Source organism: Rhinichthys klamathensis, unplaced genomic scaffold (genome assembly GCF_029890125.1).
Source record: "Rhinichthys klamathensis goyatoka isolate OS25496 unplaced genomic scaffold, OSU_Roscu_1.1 h1tg000037l_1, whole genome shotgun sequence".
Classification (NCBI taxonomy): Eukaryota; Metazoa; Chordata; class Actinopteri; order Cypriniformes; family Leuciscidae; genus Rhinichthys; species Rhinichthys klamathensis.
Genome location: NW_026606585.1, coordinates 777,782 through 794,740, shown reverse-complemented (window position 1 = coordinate 794,740; position 16,959 = coordinate 777,782). Strand labels below are relative to the sequence as shown.

The window sequence follows — 16,959 nt, the reverse complement described above, 5'->3', positions numbered from 1 at the left end:
ATGAAGTGTGATAAACTATGGAAGCTTGTTTCCGCCACAGAATGAAAAATAAAAAAAGTAATTGCGACTTTTTATCTCGCAATTCTGACTTTATTTCTCAGAATTGCGAGATATAAAGTCAGAATTTATTGATATAAAGTCGCAATTGCTGGTTGTAAAGTCAGAATTGCATGATATAAAGTCGCAATTGCGTGTTATAAAGTCAGAATTGCGAGATATAAAGTCAGAATTGATTGATATAAAGTCGCAATTGCGTGTTAAAAAGTCAGAATTGCGTGATATAAAGTCGAAATTGCGTGTTGTGAAGTCAGAATTGTGAGATATAAACTATTCTGAGGGGAAAAAAGTTAGTCTTTCCCCCTTAGAATTGGCCTGATAACTCGCAATTGCGAGTTTATATCTCACAATTCTGAGAAAGGATGTCAGAATTTCGAGATATAAACTCGCAATTCTGTCTTTTTTTCTCGCAATTGCGACTTTATTTCTCATAATTGCGACTTTATATCTCGCAATTGCGACTTTATTTCTCAGAATTGCGACTTTATTTCTCAGAATTGCGACTTTATATCTCGCAATTGCGACTTTATTTCTCAGAATTGGGACTTTATATCTCGCAATTGCGACTTTATTTCTCACAATTCTGACTTCATATCTCGCAATTGTGAGATAAAAAGTTGCTATTATTGTTATTTTTTTTATTCAGTGGCGGAAACAAGCTTCCATACATATGACGATTCTTTGACGTTTTGTTCTACAACGTAAATTACACGCACTAATACAGAAAACGCAGATTTTACAGAAAATTATTTTACTCACAAAATGAAAGACCCGTTATAAAACCCCATTGAAAATCAGTGTTTTGACGTCATCCCTGCACCACTCTATACATCATCAATCCTTCTTCCAAAACATGGTTTTGTCTTACCCTGATTCACTTTTATTTATCGCAATTGCGAGTTTATATCACGCAATTCTGAGAAAAAAGGGAGAATTGTGAGATAAAAAGTCGCAATTACCTTTTCTACACTACATTTACATTTTTTGTTCAGTGGCAGAAATAATCTTCCATAACAATGATATATGAATGTATAAAATTAAAAATGATGTCCCATGTTTTATTATATTGTTTCAAACCCAGTAGTGTGGTAGGTTGGAGCAGCACTCTTTGTACTTAACATAATTTATACAGTTTATGGATGAGTTCATGGTGTCTGAACCAGTTTGCAGAAAACTATGAGAATATTATATTAAAGTTTGAGACGCATAGCACAAAAATACACTGAGCTACAGACGTTTAAATAAGATGTTACTTCACTCCCGTTCTCCTAAGTGCTTGTTTAGGCTTCATGGGAATTCCAGTTTGATTGTTATTTACATGTTGTGCTACAAAGCAGTTTGACTCAGTTATTGATTTCATGTATATTCTGTTTATTAATGTCAGAAACATTAGTGCAATGTTCCCGCTTCGAGTATTTATTAAAAGTTGAACATCAACTTGTGTGACTTGTCCTCAGAATCCCTGTGTTTAATGCTTAATTTATCTATGGTTGGGACAATTTACTCCCTTCCGAACATTATGCAATTATGCTTTATTGTCACTCCACAGCTGGAACATGCTAATGGCACACGGATGTTCTGGCCATGCTGTAGAATTAATTACCTCACACTGAATTCATGAAAGTGGTGTCCAGACAGGAAAAAAGTCCTGTCCTTGCTGAAGAGAGTCATTATGTCTGTAAATGAGTTCAGAAATGCCCTCAAACGCACAAGTACTAAAGCACTCTCTCCGGCTCTCTCTATTGATCTGAAGGGCCCTCAGTGTGTTCAGATGTGTGCTGTCCTCCATGCTACTACATCTCTGAAGAAGGACAGTGAAATGGTCTGAAGCTTTAAATACTTCTACAACTGCTTTTCTCTCGCACGACTGTAAGAACGTGGATGAACAAAAAGAAGAAAAATACCATGATACATTTTGTCAAGATTAAAGTGGTTTATGTTAGGTTTCTTTGTCATGACACGTTTGAGTCATTTTAGTGAATCAGTTTGTCCTGTTCGGTCTTCTCTCTCATATGTAACATTGGAAAGTCTGATTGATTTTAGTGCATTGTTTCGTACTGAACCCTCTTCTCTCTTGCATGTAAAGTTCGATTCATTTTATTGCATCGGTACATCCTGAGCAGTCTTCTATCTTGTATTTAACATTGGAAACTGGAAAGCTTGATTTAGTGAATCAGTTTTGTCCAATCAATGGTCTTCTTTCTCTTATATGTAACATTGAAAAGTCTGATTCATTTTAGTGCATCGTTTCCTCCTGAATTGTCCTCTCCCTCATGTAGCATTCGAAAGTTTGAGTCATTTTAATGAACCGTTCATTTGAACGCTCCATGTAAATGAAAAGATTCACAAAACCGATTCACCAATGTATTAAGTATTGGAGCTTTTCGGGCCCTCTTTTTTTAGTTAAATGTGTGAATAGCGTGACATTTTGTTACTAATATAAACAATGATTGTGTTATGATTTTGCATTCCATCAAAGTGCACTACACAGTGTTTGAACAAGCATTTTTATCTTTCAGAATAGTAGATCGTACTCATGCGATACTTTGCAAACAACACACTCAGACCACTGGAAACTTGAGCTGCTTTACGCTACAAGTGATGTTGAACGTCTTAAAATTCATTGTGAGATATTTTGCTTCCTCTCAATGTGGTTTTCATTTTCCCTGCCTGCATGACTGTTTTTGATTGATTACTTCTCGGCATGGCTGATGGTGTCAACTTTCGCATGCAAAACAGTTAAATTGCCTCGCCACCTCTGCTGCTCAAGGTAGGAGGAGGAATTGTGTGAGAGAGAGTAGGTGCAAAAGAGGAAGTGAGAAAGAGTAAATGAAAGAGACGTATAGAGCGATGGCATGTTTATCATTGCACAGGGATCCTTTTATTGGGTCTTTGTGGCTGTGAGCGGCATGAGAGGACAAAGTGTGGTGTAATTAATTAAGCTGTAGGCGACCAAAATCCATTTTTCTCAACCACCGCCTGTACACTTTCAATTACTCCTGCTGTTTAAACAATTACATACAAACACATTCTTGATACACTCTCTGAATTATTCATCAACTGGAAAAGTGATTTTTTTGACTGACTCAAATGGTTAACTGCTATAGAAGACTCCAAAACGTGGAGACGCTTTTCTGTTTGCGATCGGTGTTAGAACGTAACTGGAAGTAGCAACTTAACTACTTAAAGGGATAGTACACCCAAAAAAGAAAATTTGCTGTTCATTTACTCACCCTCAGGCCATCAAAGATTTAGGTGTCATTTTTTCTTCAGTTGAACAGTAAAGATGATTTTCGGAAACTGAAACTGTAGTGCTTGGTGATTCATAAAATGCAAGTCTACGGCTATCGTCAATGAGTCAAAAAAACATACAGGCAAAACAAAATGAATACCCGTGGGTCCTGACGATGCCTTGTCTTATAAAGCGAAACGACCGGTCTGTGCAAGAAACTGTACAGTATTTATAACACTGGTTATTATTACCTACAATCCACAGCCTAAAAATATACCCTTTTCACAAATTTAGTTTTTAACGTGGAAGTAAAACACTAATAGGGTAAACTTCTATAGTGGTGAATGTGACGTGTCATCATCTCACGTGTGGGTTTGCTCCTGGACATACGTCATAATGCAACAGGAAACTCCAGACTGCCGTGACAGTTTGATGAGGTAATAATGTTGTAAATAAGGTTTAGTTTCTTGCACAGACCAATCATTTTGCTTCATAAGACTTCAATGTATCGTCAGGAGCCATGGGTATTCATTTTGTTTTTTGGACTCTCAAAGTGTCGGTAGCCCTTGACCTGCATTTTACGAATCACCAAGGACCACGGTTTCAGCTAAAAATCTTCTTTATTTTTCTACTGAAGAAAAAAAGACACCTACATTTTGGATGGCCTGAGGGTGAGTAAATTAACAGCAAATTTTCATTTTTAGGTGTTCTATCCCTTTAACTAATATTTCTCTTTATATGTACCGTTTTAAAGTCTGATTCGTTCTCGTGAAATGGTTGGTCCAGAATGCTTCCTCTCTCCTAGAACGTAACATCGGAAAGTCTGTTTTATTTTTAGTGAATTAGTTCATTCTCATGCGCAGGAATCATTTAATTCACTCTAAAAGAAGATTTTTTTTTAAATGAAAAGGCAAAGTTAGTTCAGGCCAAATGGAGCTAATCAAGATGATATTCTTGATTTTTGAATCAATTATGTTTGTTTAAAAACGTTTAAAAAAAATCTTGAAAACATGAAATATCTTTGAACATTTTGGAAAATAATGATTAAGATCATTGTGAGTTGAGTACAATTAACTTTTTTTCAGGATGTAAAAAAACATTTATTACATTTAACTTGACTTTTTTTGTTGTTGTTAAAGATTGTGTTTGATGAATTAATAAAACCAGCATGAATACAAAGATTACATTCATAAGAACTTGCACTAGATTTTTTAATTATTTCTCCTCTTCATCTCTGACATCCTTGTGTGTGTATATACCTTACAGTCTATGGTATATACTGTATAAATATGAATACAAATAATTCTGATGAATTCTAGTTGAATCTAGATGAATTCTAATTCATCCCAATATTTCACAAATATGCCCAGTTACAGCAATATTCTGTTCACATCTTCAGGCCGTGGTGGACTCAGGTATTGATTCTCATCAGCAATTCCCAGAAAATGATTCACAAAACACTGATGGCTTGTTTCCATATACAGAAATTATGCAGAAATTTTCCCAGCATGCAAGTAAAATTGTAAACGAGACAGCACTACACTGTCCTCCACGCTTGAGTCTGTTTCTCTGTCTATATTTGTTCAAATTTAGGAACTGTCATTTTGCTTCACAGTAAGAATAAATATAAAACCACAACAAAAAACAATACGGGCAATGTTTGGCTATGCATCACCAGCGCAGTTTCTGTTCCTCCCTGCTGAATATCTGAACGCCAGTCTGAACTCATCTGCAATATAGATTTCTCACTTGCACCCTAGAAATTGTTTGTTTTGAAACTGATGGCACAAACAAGCCTATTAAACTTCTGCCGTTTGCGAGATATGAAATCAATTAGAGGAGATTAATGGATAGAGCAGATCAGTGTTTTACTGTGCTGTGAAGACTTTGATTACCCCAGCAAATCCCCCTTGAAACCACAAATCATCAAACGGAGAACACAGCTTCATATCATAAGTATTTTGTAGCCATGACAACATCGGCGATATGTCACTTTACTCTTATTGCATCACGGGAGATCTGGAGAGCATTAACACATCCAACTAGAACGAGATGACAGGGATAAAGTCTGTAACGACCCAACACACAAAGTAGAAATGCTCACACTTCAGCTGAATTATGTCAATTATTGGCTCTCTTCTTGACAGATTTAACATATATTGCCATATCACCCACTTGGTTTCATGTTTTATTTTATTGTTTCACGGCACTGAATCACAGTAGACTTATTTGACTTTTTAGCTAATGATAAACAGAATACGACTCGTTTAATATAACATGATCTCCAAGTAATGTAAAATTGAAGGAAAACCCCAAAAATAATTGATTTCTTAAGTATTCATCCCCTTTAAATCATCATTGGTATTTATTTGATTTGATTGGTTTTGGTTGATATTAGACAGTTAATTGCTAAAAACACTTAATATTGCTGTTAAATGTAATATTTAGCAAATCTCAAAAATAATATTTATTTTTCACATTGAACATTATATTGCTGTGATGCCTAAATTCACTCACAACTGACTCAAATCTGCAAGACACCACGTTTTAGATTTTTGTATTCCAGCAAGATAATTATTCCAATCATAAAATGACAATAATGTCCTGGATTGGTCAGAGTCCAGATCTCAATCCAAATGAGAATTTATGAGGGGTTTGAATAGGACTCTACTCTCAGTCTCCATGCAGCCTGACTTGAACACTTGTGAAAAGAACAATAGGGGAAATTGCAGTGGCCAGATCCAAATCCACATAATCAAGATTGGAAGTGCTGAAAGAGATGGATCTCACTAATTACTTGACTGGAAGGGGGTGAATTTCTTTTGCAGATGATACATTTTTGACCAATTTGTGGAAATTCTCCCTTTGACATGTAAGAAAAACAATCCTGTTTCTCAGTGTCATAAATGCCAAATTAAATCTTCTGTGGTTCAGTGCTGGTCAAAAAAATATCCAACACTTCCAAAGGAGTGAATATTTATTTTGTGTTCAATGACTAATTAATTTTGACCAATTTGTAGAAATGTTTACATTGACATGACAGACTTTTTTTCTATGAATCACTCTATCATCAGAAGTGTCACTTATAGTATAAATATTTTTTGGTTTGACAATGTAAGTTTAAAGACTTGAAATTATGAGAGCGGCAAAAATGGGTGACAGTTTTGTGATTTAAGAGAAAATAAAAATAAATAAAAATCCGTCTCTTTGTTCAGATAGCTCAGTAGATGTCACATGTCTTGTAAAACTCATAAGGCTGATGTAATAAAGTTTATATAGGACTTCCATGCTGTGGCAAGGGAAGATTTCAGAGGTAATATGTGGTTGTATGTGTCTGGTGGCTTCAGGTATTGTGAGGTTAGATTGGCATTCATAGAACCGCTGTCTGAAGCAGAGAGAGAGATAGAGAGAGGGAGCGGAAGTGTGACAGAGAGCAGATGGAGGACAGCCCAGGGGCTGAAGCTGTACGACTCTCCCATTGTTCCTACAGGCGAGCTGGCACTGTCAGGAAGATTGGATGGAAGCGGGAGAGATGGACGGAACGTCTCTGCTAAAATAATGTGCCTTTAGGAACTGCATTATATAAGGCTATTAAACTGTCAGTGTGTGCTGGCGTACATGCAGGAAGATAACCTTTGTTTTGAAGCAGATGAAAAACACATTCCATGTTTGTTTTGGATGTAGCTACATCCATGGCCTGCATCCGTCGGTGCGAGTGGGGGGAATTATCACAGATGTCTGTCTTCTCTCTTATGCTGCTGAGATATATTTAATACAAAGAAGGACACGCAGGATGCCGTGCCGCAGTCGAGCCCTGATTCTGTCAGAGGCACTTTGTGAGGAAGTCTTCGGGCGGCTTCGGCAGCCTAGAGCTGCAGATGGAGAACCGGCATCCAACGTCACCTCTGTTATTGAGCTTTATTGAGCCCTCCTGGAAACTTCCTCCAGAGAAACTCTAATGGAAGAGCAGAAACCAGATAACCCTTTGATACAAAGGGATCCGGGCATGTCTTTTTTATAGCCTGGGAAGGATTGGAAAAATTGCCTGATCTCCCGCAATGAGCGCATTAAACTGTTGCCAAAGTTAAAACAGCATGAGTTAGGGGTTGGCGTATGTTTGTTTAAATATTTGCAAACGTAGAGGTCTATATAATTCCTGGAGAGAGCGATTCGTTAGAATTCCCATTCATCTCAGTGGCAATTGCTGGGCTGGCGTAGGGCCAGGGCTGGAAGAACGTGACCTGGAGGCTGCCATCTTCATGGGTGCTCAGTTCTGCTGCCAGGTTGTTTTGAGCCAATTAACTCAACTTAAATGGCATGTGACTAATGACTGAAGAGCCGAGAGGAAAATGATGTCATGATCCCACTGATTGGCTGATGGCAGCACACTGTCCCAAACCCTTCTTCCTGAGCTGGGAAGACAGCAGCAAAAATATACATGTTCATTTCCATTTTAAAAGCCCCTTAAAAAGAATCAGGCTCTGGTGAAGCATCTACTGTAATAATGAAATATTTGCATTGCGTGTTTTTCTCCGCAGATGTCTCCCTTCTTCATGGTTCTTTTTACTAAAAGAAACCTTGTTAATATTTATATTTATTCAATTTAATTGTCCTTTTTTTCATATTTTTTCTTTTTTAAGATGCTTTTTTTAGAATTATTTTCCATCTTAAAATCACAAACATAAGACTCCTTATGCATTCTAACATTAGAATAGTCATCCAACCATTCCTAAGATTGGTAAAAGCATGCAGTCCTTTCAAGGATTTTTTGATTGATTGATTGATTGATTTGTTTATTTAAGTGTCAAACACCTTTTATGGTGCCCAGCCCTCATGGGCTTATTAGACACTATTTTCACAAATATCAACAAATTTGTGGCAAGGAAATTTGTTCTTGCTCTTATGAATGGAGATGTGGCGTGAGGTACATCTGACTGCTTATATGACTATATGCCCGGGTGCATGTTGATACATATAGGCGTGTCTCGTGCATTTTCACATGTCCAGCAAGAGACGCATTGATCAAGGAGCTAACAAGTAAAGTGAATCTGACAGACAATCTATATTTCCCAGAAACTCAGCAAGATTGATATGATATTTGCCCTCTAAAACCACAGCGAGGTGTTCATACATCACAGTTGTATTGCTGTAAAAGTAAAGAGGCAGCAGAACTGCAGTTATCGGATTAGACTGCTGTTATTTTCAACATAATACAGTTAGCCGCCAGTCTACTATTAACACTTGCACTTTAATCTCTGATCTACACTGGTCGATTCCGGTGTGAATGTTTTTATAATAGCCTACATGTCCTTGGCCTTAGTGATGTTCTCCCAGGGCCCCTAGAAACTGTGTGTGTGTGTTTGTTTGTATGGAGTTTAAAGGGTTGGTTCAGGTCTCGGTTTGTTAGAGATGGGTTATTTTCTACATCTGGAGAGTTCAGACTCATAATACTAAAACATGGCAGCTATGCATGCATGACAAACACAATTTGCTTAGTGCTGTTGCAGCTGTCAGTGCTGAATAAAGACCTGGTCTCATGAATCACCCATCCTCATCTGTCTGTCTGAGCCGGAGAGCAAGAACAGCCGGCAGCACATCTGTGAGAAGCGCTACACGTTCCTCTCTCTGTCTGTCTCTCCGTCTGTCTTTCACTCTCCGTCCCTCACTTCTCGCCCATCTCTACATTTAAAATACATATAATCATCCATTTGTATCTCAGCAGCAAGTAAATCAGGACCCTTGAGCCCACAGAGCAGCTGATGTACAGACATCATGTAGTCGTCGAATTAAAACACTATGGGCATGGTGTTTCAATGCATATAGCTACAATAATTCAGATTGCTTGCTGTTTTGCTGAAATGCTTTTCATGTGGAATTTTTATAATTGTTAGATCATCTCTATTCAGCCTTTAAAAGGTTGCATTCAATTTATTAAAGCAATAAGCCACAAGAAACTGCTTCATGGCAACAGTCTATAGTATTATGGTTGATTGAAGTAATTAGTTAAATATAAGTATTTGGCATGAAAGACAACACAGATACATTTAAAAAGGTCAGAAACATATAAAAGTCGATTTTGTTTATCTTCTCAAATCTTATTGCTTAAATTTAGTTCATTTTTCTAACTATAGACTGTTTGCAGTTGCCATGCGACATAGTATCTTGGCACATTAATATGTGCAGTTTATACTGCATAATAATCAATACTGCATAAATCAAACATATGCTCTTATAAACCTCGACCTCCTTTTGAAATTCAAATACAAACTTAAAATTCTCAATAAGGACAAAAAACATCTTTGTAATGGATGCAACTCAATTAATCAGTTTCAGAACAACACCGTTTCCCACATTTTTCTGTGGAATCTTGGTCACTAGTCACATTGATGTTTTCAGCGAAAGCAAAAAGGTGCCGCAACAATTCATGACCTGTCAACCCTGATACTCAGGACAATCCACCAGCCTCAAAGCACTCGATACTTATACAAATATCTCTTTCTAATACAGCACACATGCACACACTCCGATTCCCTCTCCAAAGCCACAATCTCACCCTGTCTTAGGACACAGTTGTCATTACATCAAAATATTCACATAATCACAAGGTTTGAAAGCAGAGCAGATGTTGTCAGTTTGGCTGGCCTTTAAACCGTTTTTCTTACGTGATTGACAGTTTGACAGAATGTTTGCTGAGCCTGACATTTTTACAACATGCAAATGCATCCTAGAGCTACCATCGGTGCTGGTTGTTTGTGTTTTTCATACAGGAAAATGAGAAGAGAAGAGATAAAAGAAAATGGCTGTGAAGATGGTTTTGGAAAACGGTGATATCTCAAATTCCAACCTCTGTAAACCAAGTGTTGCAGAAAATATAACCATAAATTAGGATATCTTTTGAAGAAATAATCATTTTGGAGCAGAATGGGGGATTTTAATAAGAATTATTCGATACTGCTTTCATACTCCAGTCAAGAAACATCTAAATGCCTCAGAATTGTTCATCTTTTGAGAGAACATATGGACCCTTAAACGTAATCTCTGTCCATTCATTCCATCCAGCAACAAATGTGAATTTCTAGCAACGTCACCAAAGCTCATAAAAGCCCAATCTGTGCATTTTGTTGATCTGCTTTGATACTCAGATTTGGGGGTAATGGAATCCCCCCGAGCGCTCAGTGGGCCACAAAAGCCCTCCATTTAGGATGAACGCGATTAAGAAATACACTTGTTCTCTGATAAGACTCTCAGCTGGAGCTCAATTATTTAGTCAGGACTAGCTTTACTAACATTGCTCTACACGCTCTGAATGGCATTGAAGCTAAATCGGTCAAATCTAAATAGTCAAAGCATTTATTGTCAACGGTGGCAAAACTCCACTGATGTGCTGCTTTGAATCAAGAATAGCATGTACCTCTATAATTGTTCTAAAGTCTGTACAATAAAATCAATTCCAATTCAGGATCCAATCCCAGTAAAGTGCCTCTAGCAAGATTAGTTAAGGTAAGTGGTGCGATCTCGAATTGCTTTTTGCCCTCTCATTTGAAGGTGTGAGGTTACTAGAAGCCTTCGTGCTTTCAATTGAGGTGAACCTTTAAACCACCCCAGACCGTCAAGATATTAGATAAACAGGATGTCGTAATAGATTTACATTCTGATAAAAAATGTCTCATATCCTCTTGACCTGATCTGTGAAAGTGAGACTTTTACTGTGATGGACACTTTATTATTCGTTCCTCCATTCCTCTATACATGCAAATATGGTTTGTTTTAGATAAAACTTCATTTGTACTAAAAAAAAAAATTGGTTAGCAACATACTGTAAATACACTATTGTTGAGGATGCAGTGTAGGTATATTTGCAAGGATTTATTATCAACTAATATTGAAAACTACTCTCACACTATGAGGTCAGAGAGCAGTGGTTCTTTGCATGTCCTGATAGGGATAAAATACTAAAAAGGGAATGTCAAATACAACTAACCAGATAATAATTGTGCTCAGATAGCACAGTAACAGGCTTATTGACATTTTATAGGGATGAAAAAATGCTGCTGTTGTCAAAAGATGTCTCCTATAAAACTGCGGTATTTTGTTGAAAATATATCTTACGTTACCAGTAGGTAAAAGCTAGCCAAATTAAGCAGTTTCTTGACATGCCCCCCTCGAAAAGCATCAACAAAATTATGCAAACTTAAAAAAATAATGACCCAGACTTCATTAAATACTGACCACAATGTGTTGTGTGCAGTGAATTATTGGCTATCGCAAGCTTGAAACGATCAAAACAATTCGGGCACTGTGTTGGGCTGCCAATTGATAAATGTCCAAATCTGGGTCCTGCAGGAACATTATGTTGAGAAGCTCTGTGCTAGCAATCCATCCCCTGTGTCTACTTTCCGGAATCTTAGTTGTATCCAATGAGAATTAAATTAAGCAAAGGATTTGCTGAAGTTGTTTTGCACCACTTAATAATACACTGCCAAACAAACCAGTGGTTAAAACCTTCACCTGCAATTCATTTTGATTGTCCACCATGGTGAATTAACCAATGGAAGTAAACAGTAGCAAAAAAAAAAACTTACAATACAAATACTCTGACACCAATCTTCCATTTTTGAGTGTCATATACATAAGGATTATATTATATTATAATAATGTTTACTGTATACAAATTTTACTGTATACAAAAAATATTGACATAGTGTGTGCATTAAAATCGTTTTGTGCACTGGTAGTTCCAGTCAGTTTAATCACTGTTCTATATTAATGTGCAGCTTACATTAAAGCACACACACACAAACACACTTATCAACGCTGCCCCGCAACTTTTATTAAGAAATTAGCTTCGCTACCAAATCGCTGCATTATATTACTCAGCAAGGATGTTATAACGTCACTGTTTTTAAAGGTGACATATCATGCCCCTTTTCACAAGATGTAATATAAATCTTTGGTGTCCCCAGAATGTGTCGGTGAAATTTCAGCTCAAAATACCACCCAGATCATTTATTATAGCTTGTCAAAGTTGCCCATTTTTGGGCGTTCCCTTTAAATGCAAATGAGCTGCTTTTCCCTTCCTCCGTTCAGAAGACGGTCGATCCTTCACAGGAGCTTCGGATACTCCGCCAGTAACAAACGCGAATTTCACTCATCTAAAATCTCAGAAATAACCACCAGTAGCGGAGTGAAGCCTTATATTATATATATTATAGAGAGACTCAGAAAGAGGTTGCAACTTTTAGACTGCCTGGATGTTTCTGAATGGTTAGTGGATGGATACATGTATAGTTGTTGTGGAGTTACATTGATTCATCTCATCGACTTGGATGTACAGTCATGTTTAAATTTTACACAAGTTGACACAGTTCCCTGAGGTCTTTATAAGACAGCTGTGACATTTTGTGGTCAAAAAGTGTTCTGTGCTCGTCTTTGCAGCACACTACAGAACAGTTTGCAATTTGCATGTTTTGCTCAAACTTTTGCCATTGCGTTAGAACTGGTTACACTGTTGTCGCTTGCGAAAACCAAATGGCGGCGCCATGGTTGGAAACGTGTTGATTAGGGGCGGTAATATTATAATAAGATCCCCTTCCTACGTCAGAAGGGGAGGGAAATCTGAAATCGGCTTATTTTTTTACATGCTTGCAGAGAAAGGCACTGGCGACCCGATTATAACACTAAAACAATGAAAAAGTCAGATTTTAATGATATTTCCCCTTTAAAGTAATTAAACTCACAGCTTCATTGTTAGTAAATAGATGCTGCACAGACGCAGGTGATTCACACATGCATCTCTCTCTCTCTCTCTCTCTCTCTCTCTCTCTCTCTCTCTCTCTCTCTCTCTCTCTCTCTCTCAATAGTCATTCAAATAAATGTTTTTATTCAATCAAATAAATGTAACTTCAGTTCCTTAACAGAAATTAACTGGTCCCTTAATCCTTAATCTCTTTATAGGAACTCTTTTATTTTCGTAATATGTTACAATTTTGGAAATTCAAACCAATAGGTTTAAAGTTAATCCTTAAAGGGACAACCTTTTCGGGTGAAAATTCCAATCATCATCATCATCATCATTTGAGGCTTTTATTCACATAAATATTGATCAACGCACATATACTGTATGAGCATATCAAATATTTTAAATTAAAGATCAAACATTCCTGCTTGATGCATGCAAACTAATTCGTTTTTTTCTGATGTGCCGCGCAAGCACGTATAAACTTCTTTTTTTTAATTTTCAAGTAGGCTAACTAATCCTAACCATAACTCTATAGTAAGTACATGTAGGTAATTCATATTACTCAGTACTTATTTGAGTAAGTACAATGTAACTACGTCACCTTAAAATAAAGTGTAACCTAAACTGCTCGATTCATACGAATTACTTTTACAATCTCTTTTTGATGCATGAAATATTTGATTGCGTGGACTTTCAATGAATGGACAAAAATATAGAGAATATTAATATTAAAATAGTAATATTATATATCATATTGTAATAATATAATAATTTTAAAAGTATAGATAATATTAAAAACATCTTCACTTGTTACGAAGATGAACAAAAGTCTTATTCGTTTGGAACAAAATGAGGGTGAGTAAATAACAGAATTTTATTTTTTAAGTGAACTAACCATTTAACCATTTTAAAATTTAAATGTAAGTTTAAAGTACTAGAGCAGCTATATTTAAAGTATAAGGACAATGATAAACTGAAACCAAGCAGAATATTATAGAATAAATGTACCCTTGTTTATTTTTAAAGGGGTGGATCTAGAAAGGGTGCATGAGGTCTATGAGGGGTGGCAACACCAAAGCAAGTGCCCGTGCACAGTTAGTGGATTTATGGCCTGACATACACAGTTGTGTTCACGAATAATCATCTATACTGTTTAAAAATAAATAACAAAATGTCAATATCCAGGGCACCAAGTCAATCAAAAACACTGTACATCAAAAACATCAACAGATTCTAAATGTATGAGCTTGTAATCACTACTACTTAAAAAGCAAAGTAGTTTTATTAATAAAATGTAAATGGATAGTATAAATCACAAGTATATTAATGCAAGTTTAAGAGCAAAAAAAAGCTTGGAATTTGAATTGACTATGCTAATATTAGAAAGAAATGGCAAAATATCAAAGCACTGAGACTGGATCAGTTTTGCAAACGATGTTAGAGTTTCTGTTATTAACAGGTGGAAATGCCTGAATGGGGATGTTATGGAAGGTCAACCATATACTGTAGCAACATCCCATCAGCTGTATAGCAAGAGCCTAGCAACCAACCAGAATATTCATTCTAGCAACCACCTAGCAACACCTTTGCACCCAGAACATCTATCAGTTCTGACCCAATATCAAATTATTTGCTATTTTTTAAACAAGACTTAAAGCCAGCATAAATTTATCTTTCAAACTTTTCAATCTAGTTAATAAAGATTAGATTCTCACCTAACCTAATAACTCTGCTATCAGTTTCCGTGTTCAGGATCTTCCTATTGATTTCATTAATTTTTTTTCGTTAGATGGCAAAAAGGCCTATATCCACAATGAAAGTGGAGGGGGCGGTCGGAAAATTAACTCGCCAAACAATACGGAATCCCGGACATATCATATCCGGATGAGATTACATTTCTCAGAGGACCTTTGAGTTAGCCAAGAAGCAGTCATTTTCCGATTCACAAACAAATGGAAAAACCAAGAACTCATAAAGAACCAAGAAAGCAGAATTTACGGAAAGACGTGTTTTCTTGCCATTATTTTTCAAGTGGTGCTCACTGGAGAGTCAAATGACATCCAGCTCCACCTCTGTCGGTCTAATGGGTGGAGCTTGACCTAGTAATGTTTAGGGATCGGGTTATGGGTAGGGTTATAGGGTGTGGTTGGACCTTTTAGCTCCACCCATTGCATCCAGAGAGGGGAGCTGGACGTCAAGCTCCACCCATTGGCTCTGCAGTGAGCAGCCTCTCTTATTTTGCGATGCACTGTCTTTATGGACATGAACGCACCACTGCTGAGGTGGGTGGCAATGCTTTTTCTTAGGGTGACAGTTGCCGTCCCGGTAGATCCTTCCCTGAGTGTGATGCATCTGAAGTAGTAGATAAAACTTAGTTTAATCTTTTATGGTGCAGCCCACCCTAATAAATGCATTCCTGAACCTTTCCCCCCACAGAGATTAAATGAAGAAAAGTCAGAGTGGACGATGAAGCAGGAGCTGGACAGAAGGAAGGACTCACCGAGGATCTGTATGTTGGTTCCAGGAGGGGCCAGGTGCTGCTGGATGGTCTCGTAGAAAGTGGCCTCACACATCAGCAGGACTGTCACACTGACCCACACCCACACCAGCCACGACATCCCAACACTCCTCTGAAGATAGACAGAGCGAGAGCGAGCGAACGGTCAGTAACGCCTTGATTTCTTCCTCTCACTTCCATTTACTCCTACCTAAGTGCCGTGAATGCCATGAGGTGCATTCAGACCTGAAATTTCTAATTCAATCTGAAAATAAATAAATCACTATTTTTATGTGAGCGTGAGAGAGTCTGACAGAACTTGAGGAAATCTTTCACAGCTCCAATCTTCATGTAGACTGAAGTGTGTCTATTAGGCCACATTTAGAGATGAAAGTGCCACTCGGTTTCTTTTCCTCGCTACCTGACAGCCAGCCTCTAACCTAATGTCTCCAATTGTCTATTTATATTAATAAATAGGAGTTGTGACTAAGCAGTCACATTTTCTTCAGATAGCGTGAACTGAAATTGAATACTATAGACCTATAAAAATGTCTGGAGAACTTATGAAAAGAGCCAGGCATTCAGTCACGGCATATGCTTCCTAATGAAGGCTATAATAATCACTGAATGCGAGACCAGCTCAAGGTATTCATGCTGATCTTTCAGTGCACTCTTTTTTTCACAGAGAAAAAAAAAAAAAAATTTCCATGCATCAAGGTAAAAACATGTTATATTTGTTTTTTCTTAACAATTACTATTGAATCAGATGCAAAGAGGAAAACAAAGCTTGTTCTACTGTACCTGTGTCATTCAGGGACAGCCGTAGGAGAACTCAATACTTTGTCCTCAATCCATCCATTGCGAGGTGTCTAGATATTCCCGGGTCCAGGTATTGTTGTCTTGTAGAAACTCTCAGTTCTTCTCACTTTGAAGCCTGAAGCTGAAATCAGGGACACTGTAGGACAAACAAAGAGCGAAAGAGAGAGAGAGCGCTAAGATCTAAAACACGGCAAACCCGCTCTAACACTAGAATTGCCTCTTCACTCCCCTGAGCCACAGAGATGATTTTCCGCTTCACATTTAAACACAACTGAAGGGCGGTACTCTCTATCTCTTCCTCCCTCCCTCCCTCTCTCTCTCTCTCTCTCTCTCTCTCTCACTCTCTCTCTCTCTCTCTCTCTCTCTCTCTCTCTCTCTCTCTCTCTCTCTCTCTCTCTCGTGTCACTCTCCCATTTCATCTCTTTCTCCCTCACACACTTTCTCTCTGTCTCTTTCTCTTAGTCCCTCGCTCAATCTTTCTCTTTCTCCCTCCTTTGCACGTAATAATTTTTCCCGATACGCGAGAGCTCCTAGCTTCAAGCTATATGTGATCTCTCATCTAAAACCTGCCTTGATCTAACAGCCGCCTGAAACTAGGAAATGATGCCGGGCATT

At 37.5% G+C, this 16,959-nt stretch overlaps 1 protein-coding gene across 3 annotated transcripts in view; it reads right to left on the bottom strand.

Annotated features, from left to right (window-relative positions):
* The window catches only part of tafa1a (TAFA chemokine like family member 1a), a 45,012-nt gene extending 28,368 nt beyond the window's left edge, over positions 1-16,644 (bottom strand). The window contains exons 1-2 of one of the 3 annotated variants that reach the window (XM_056246430.1): positions 16,327-16,644; positions 15,529-15,658 (exon numbers count right to left, since the gene is read on the bottom strand). In XM_056246430.1, the coding sequence (XP_056102405.1) occupies positions 15,529-15,658; positions 16,327-16,335 (139 nt within the window). In that variant the 5' untranslated portion in view covers positions 16,336-16,644. The remainder of the gene's footprint in view (positions 1-15,528; positions 15,659-16,326) is intronic. The other 2 variants (XM_056246431.1, XM_056246429.1) reach the window with 2 other exon arrangements.
* Positions 16,645-16,959: the final 315 nt, after the last annotated feature.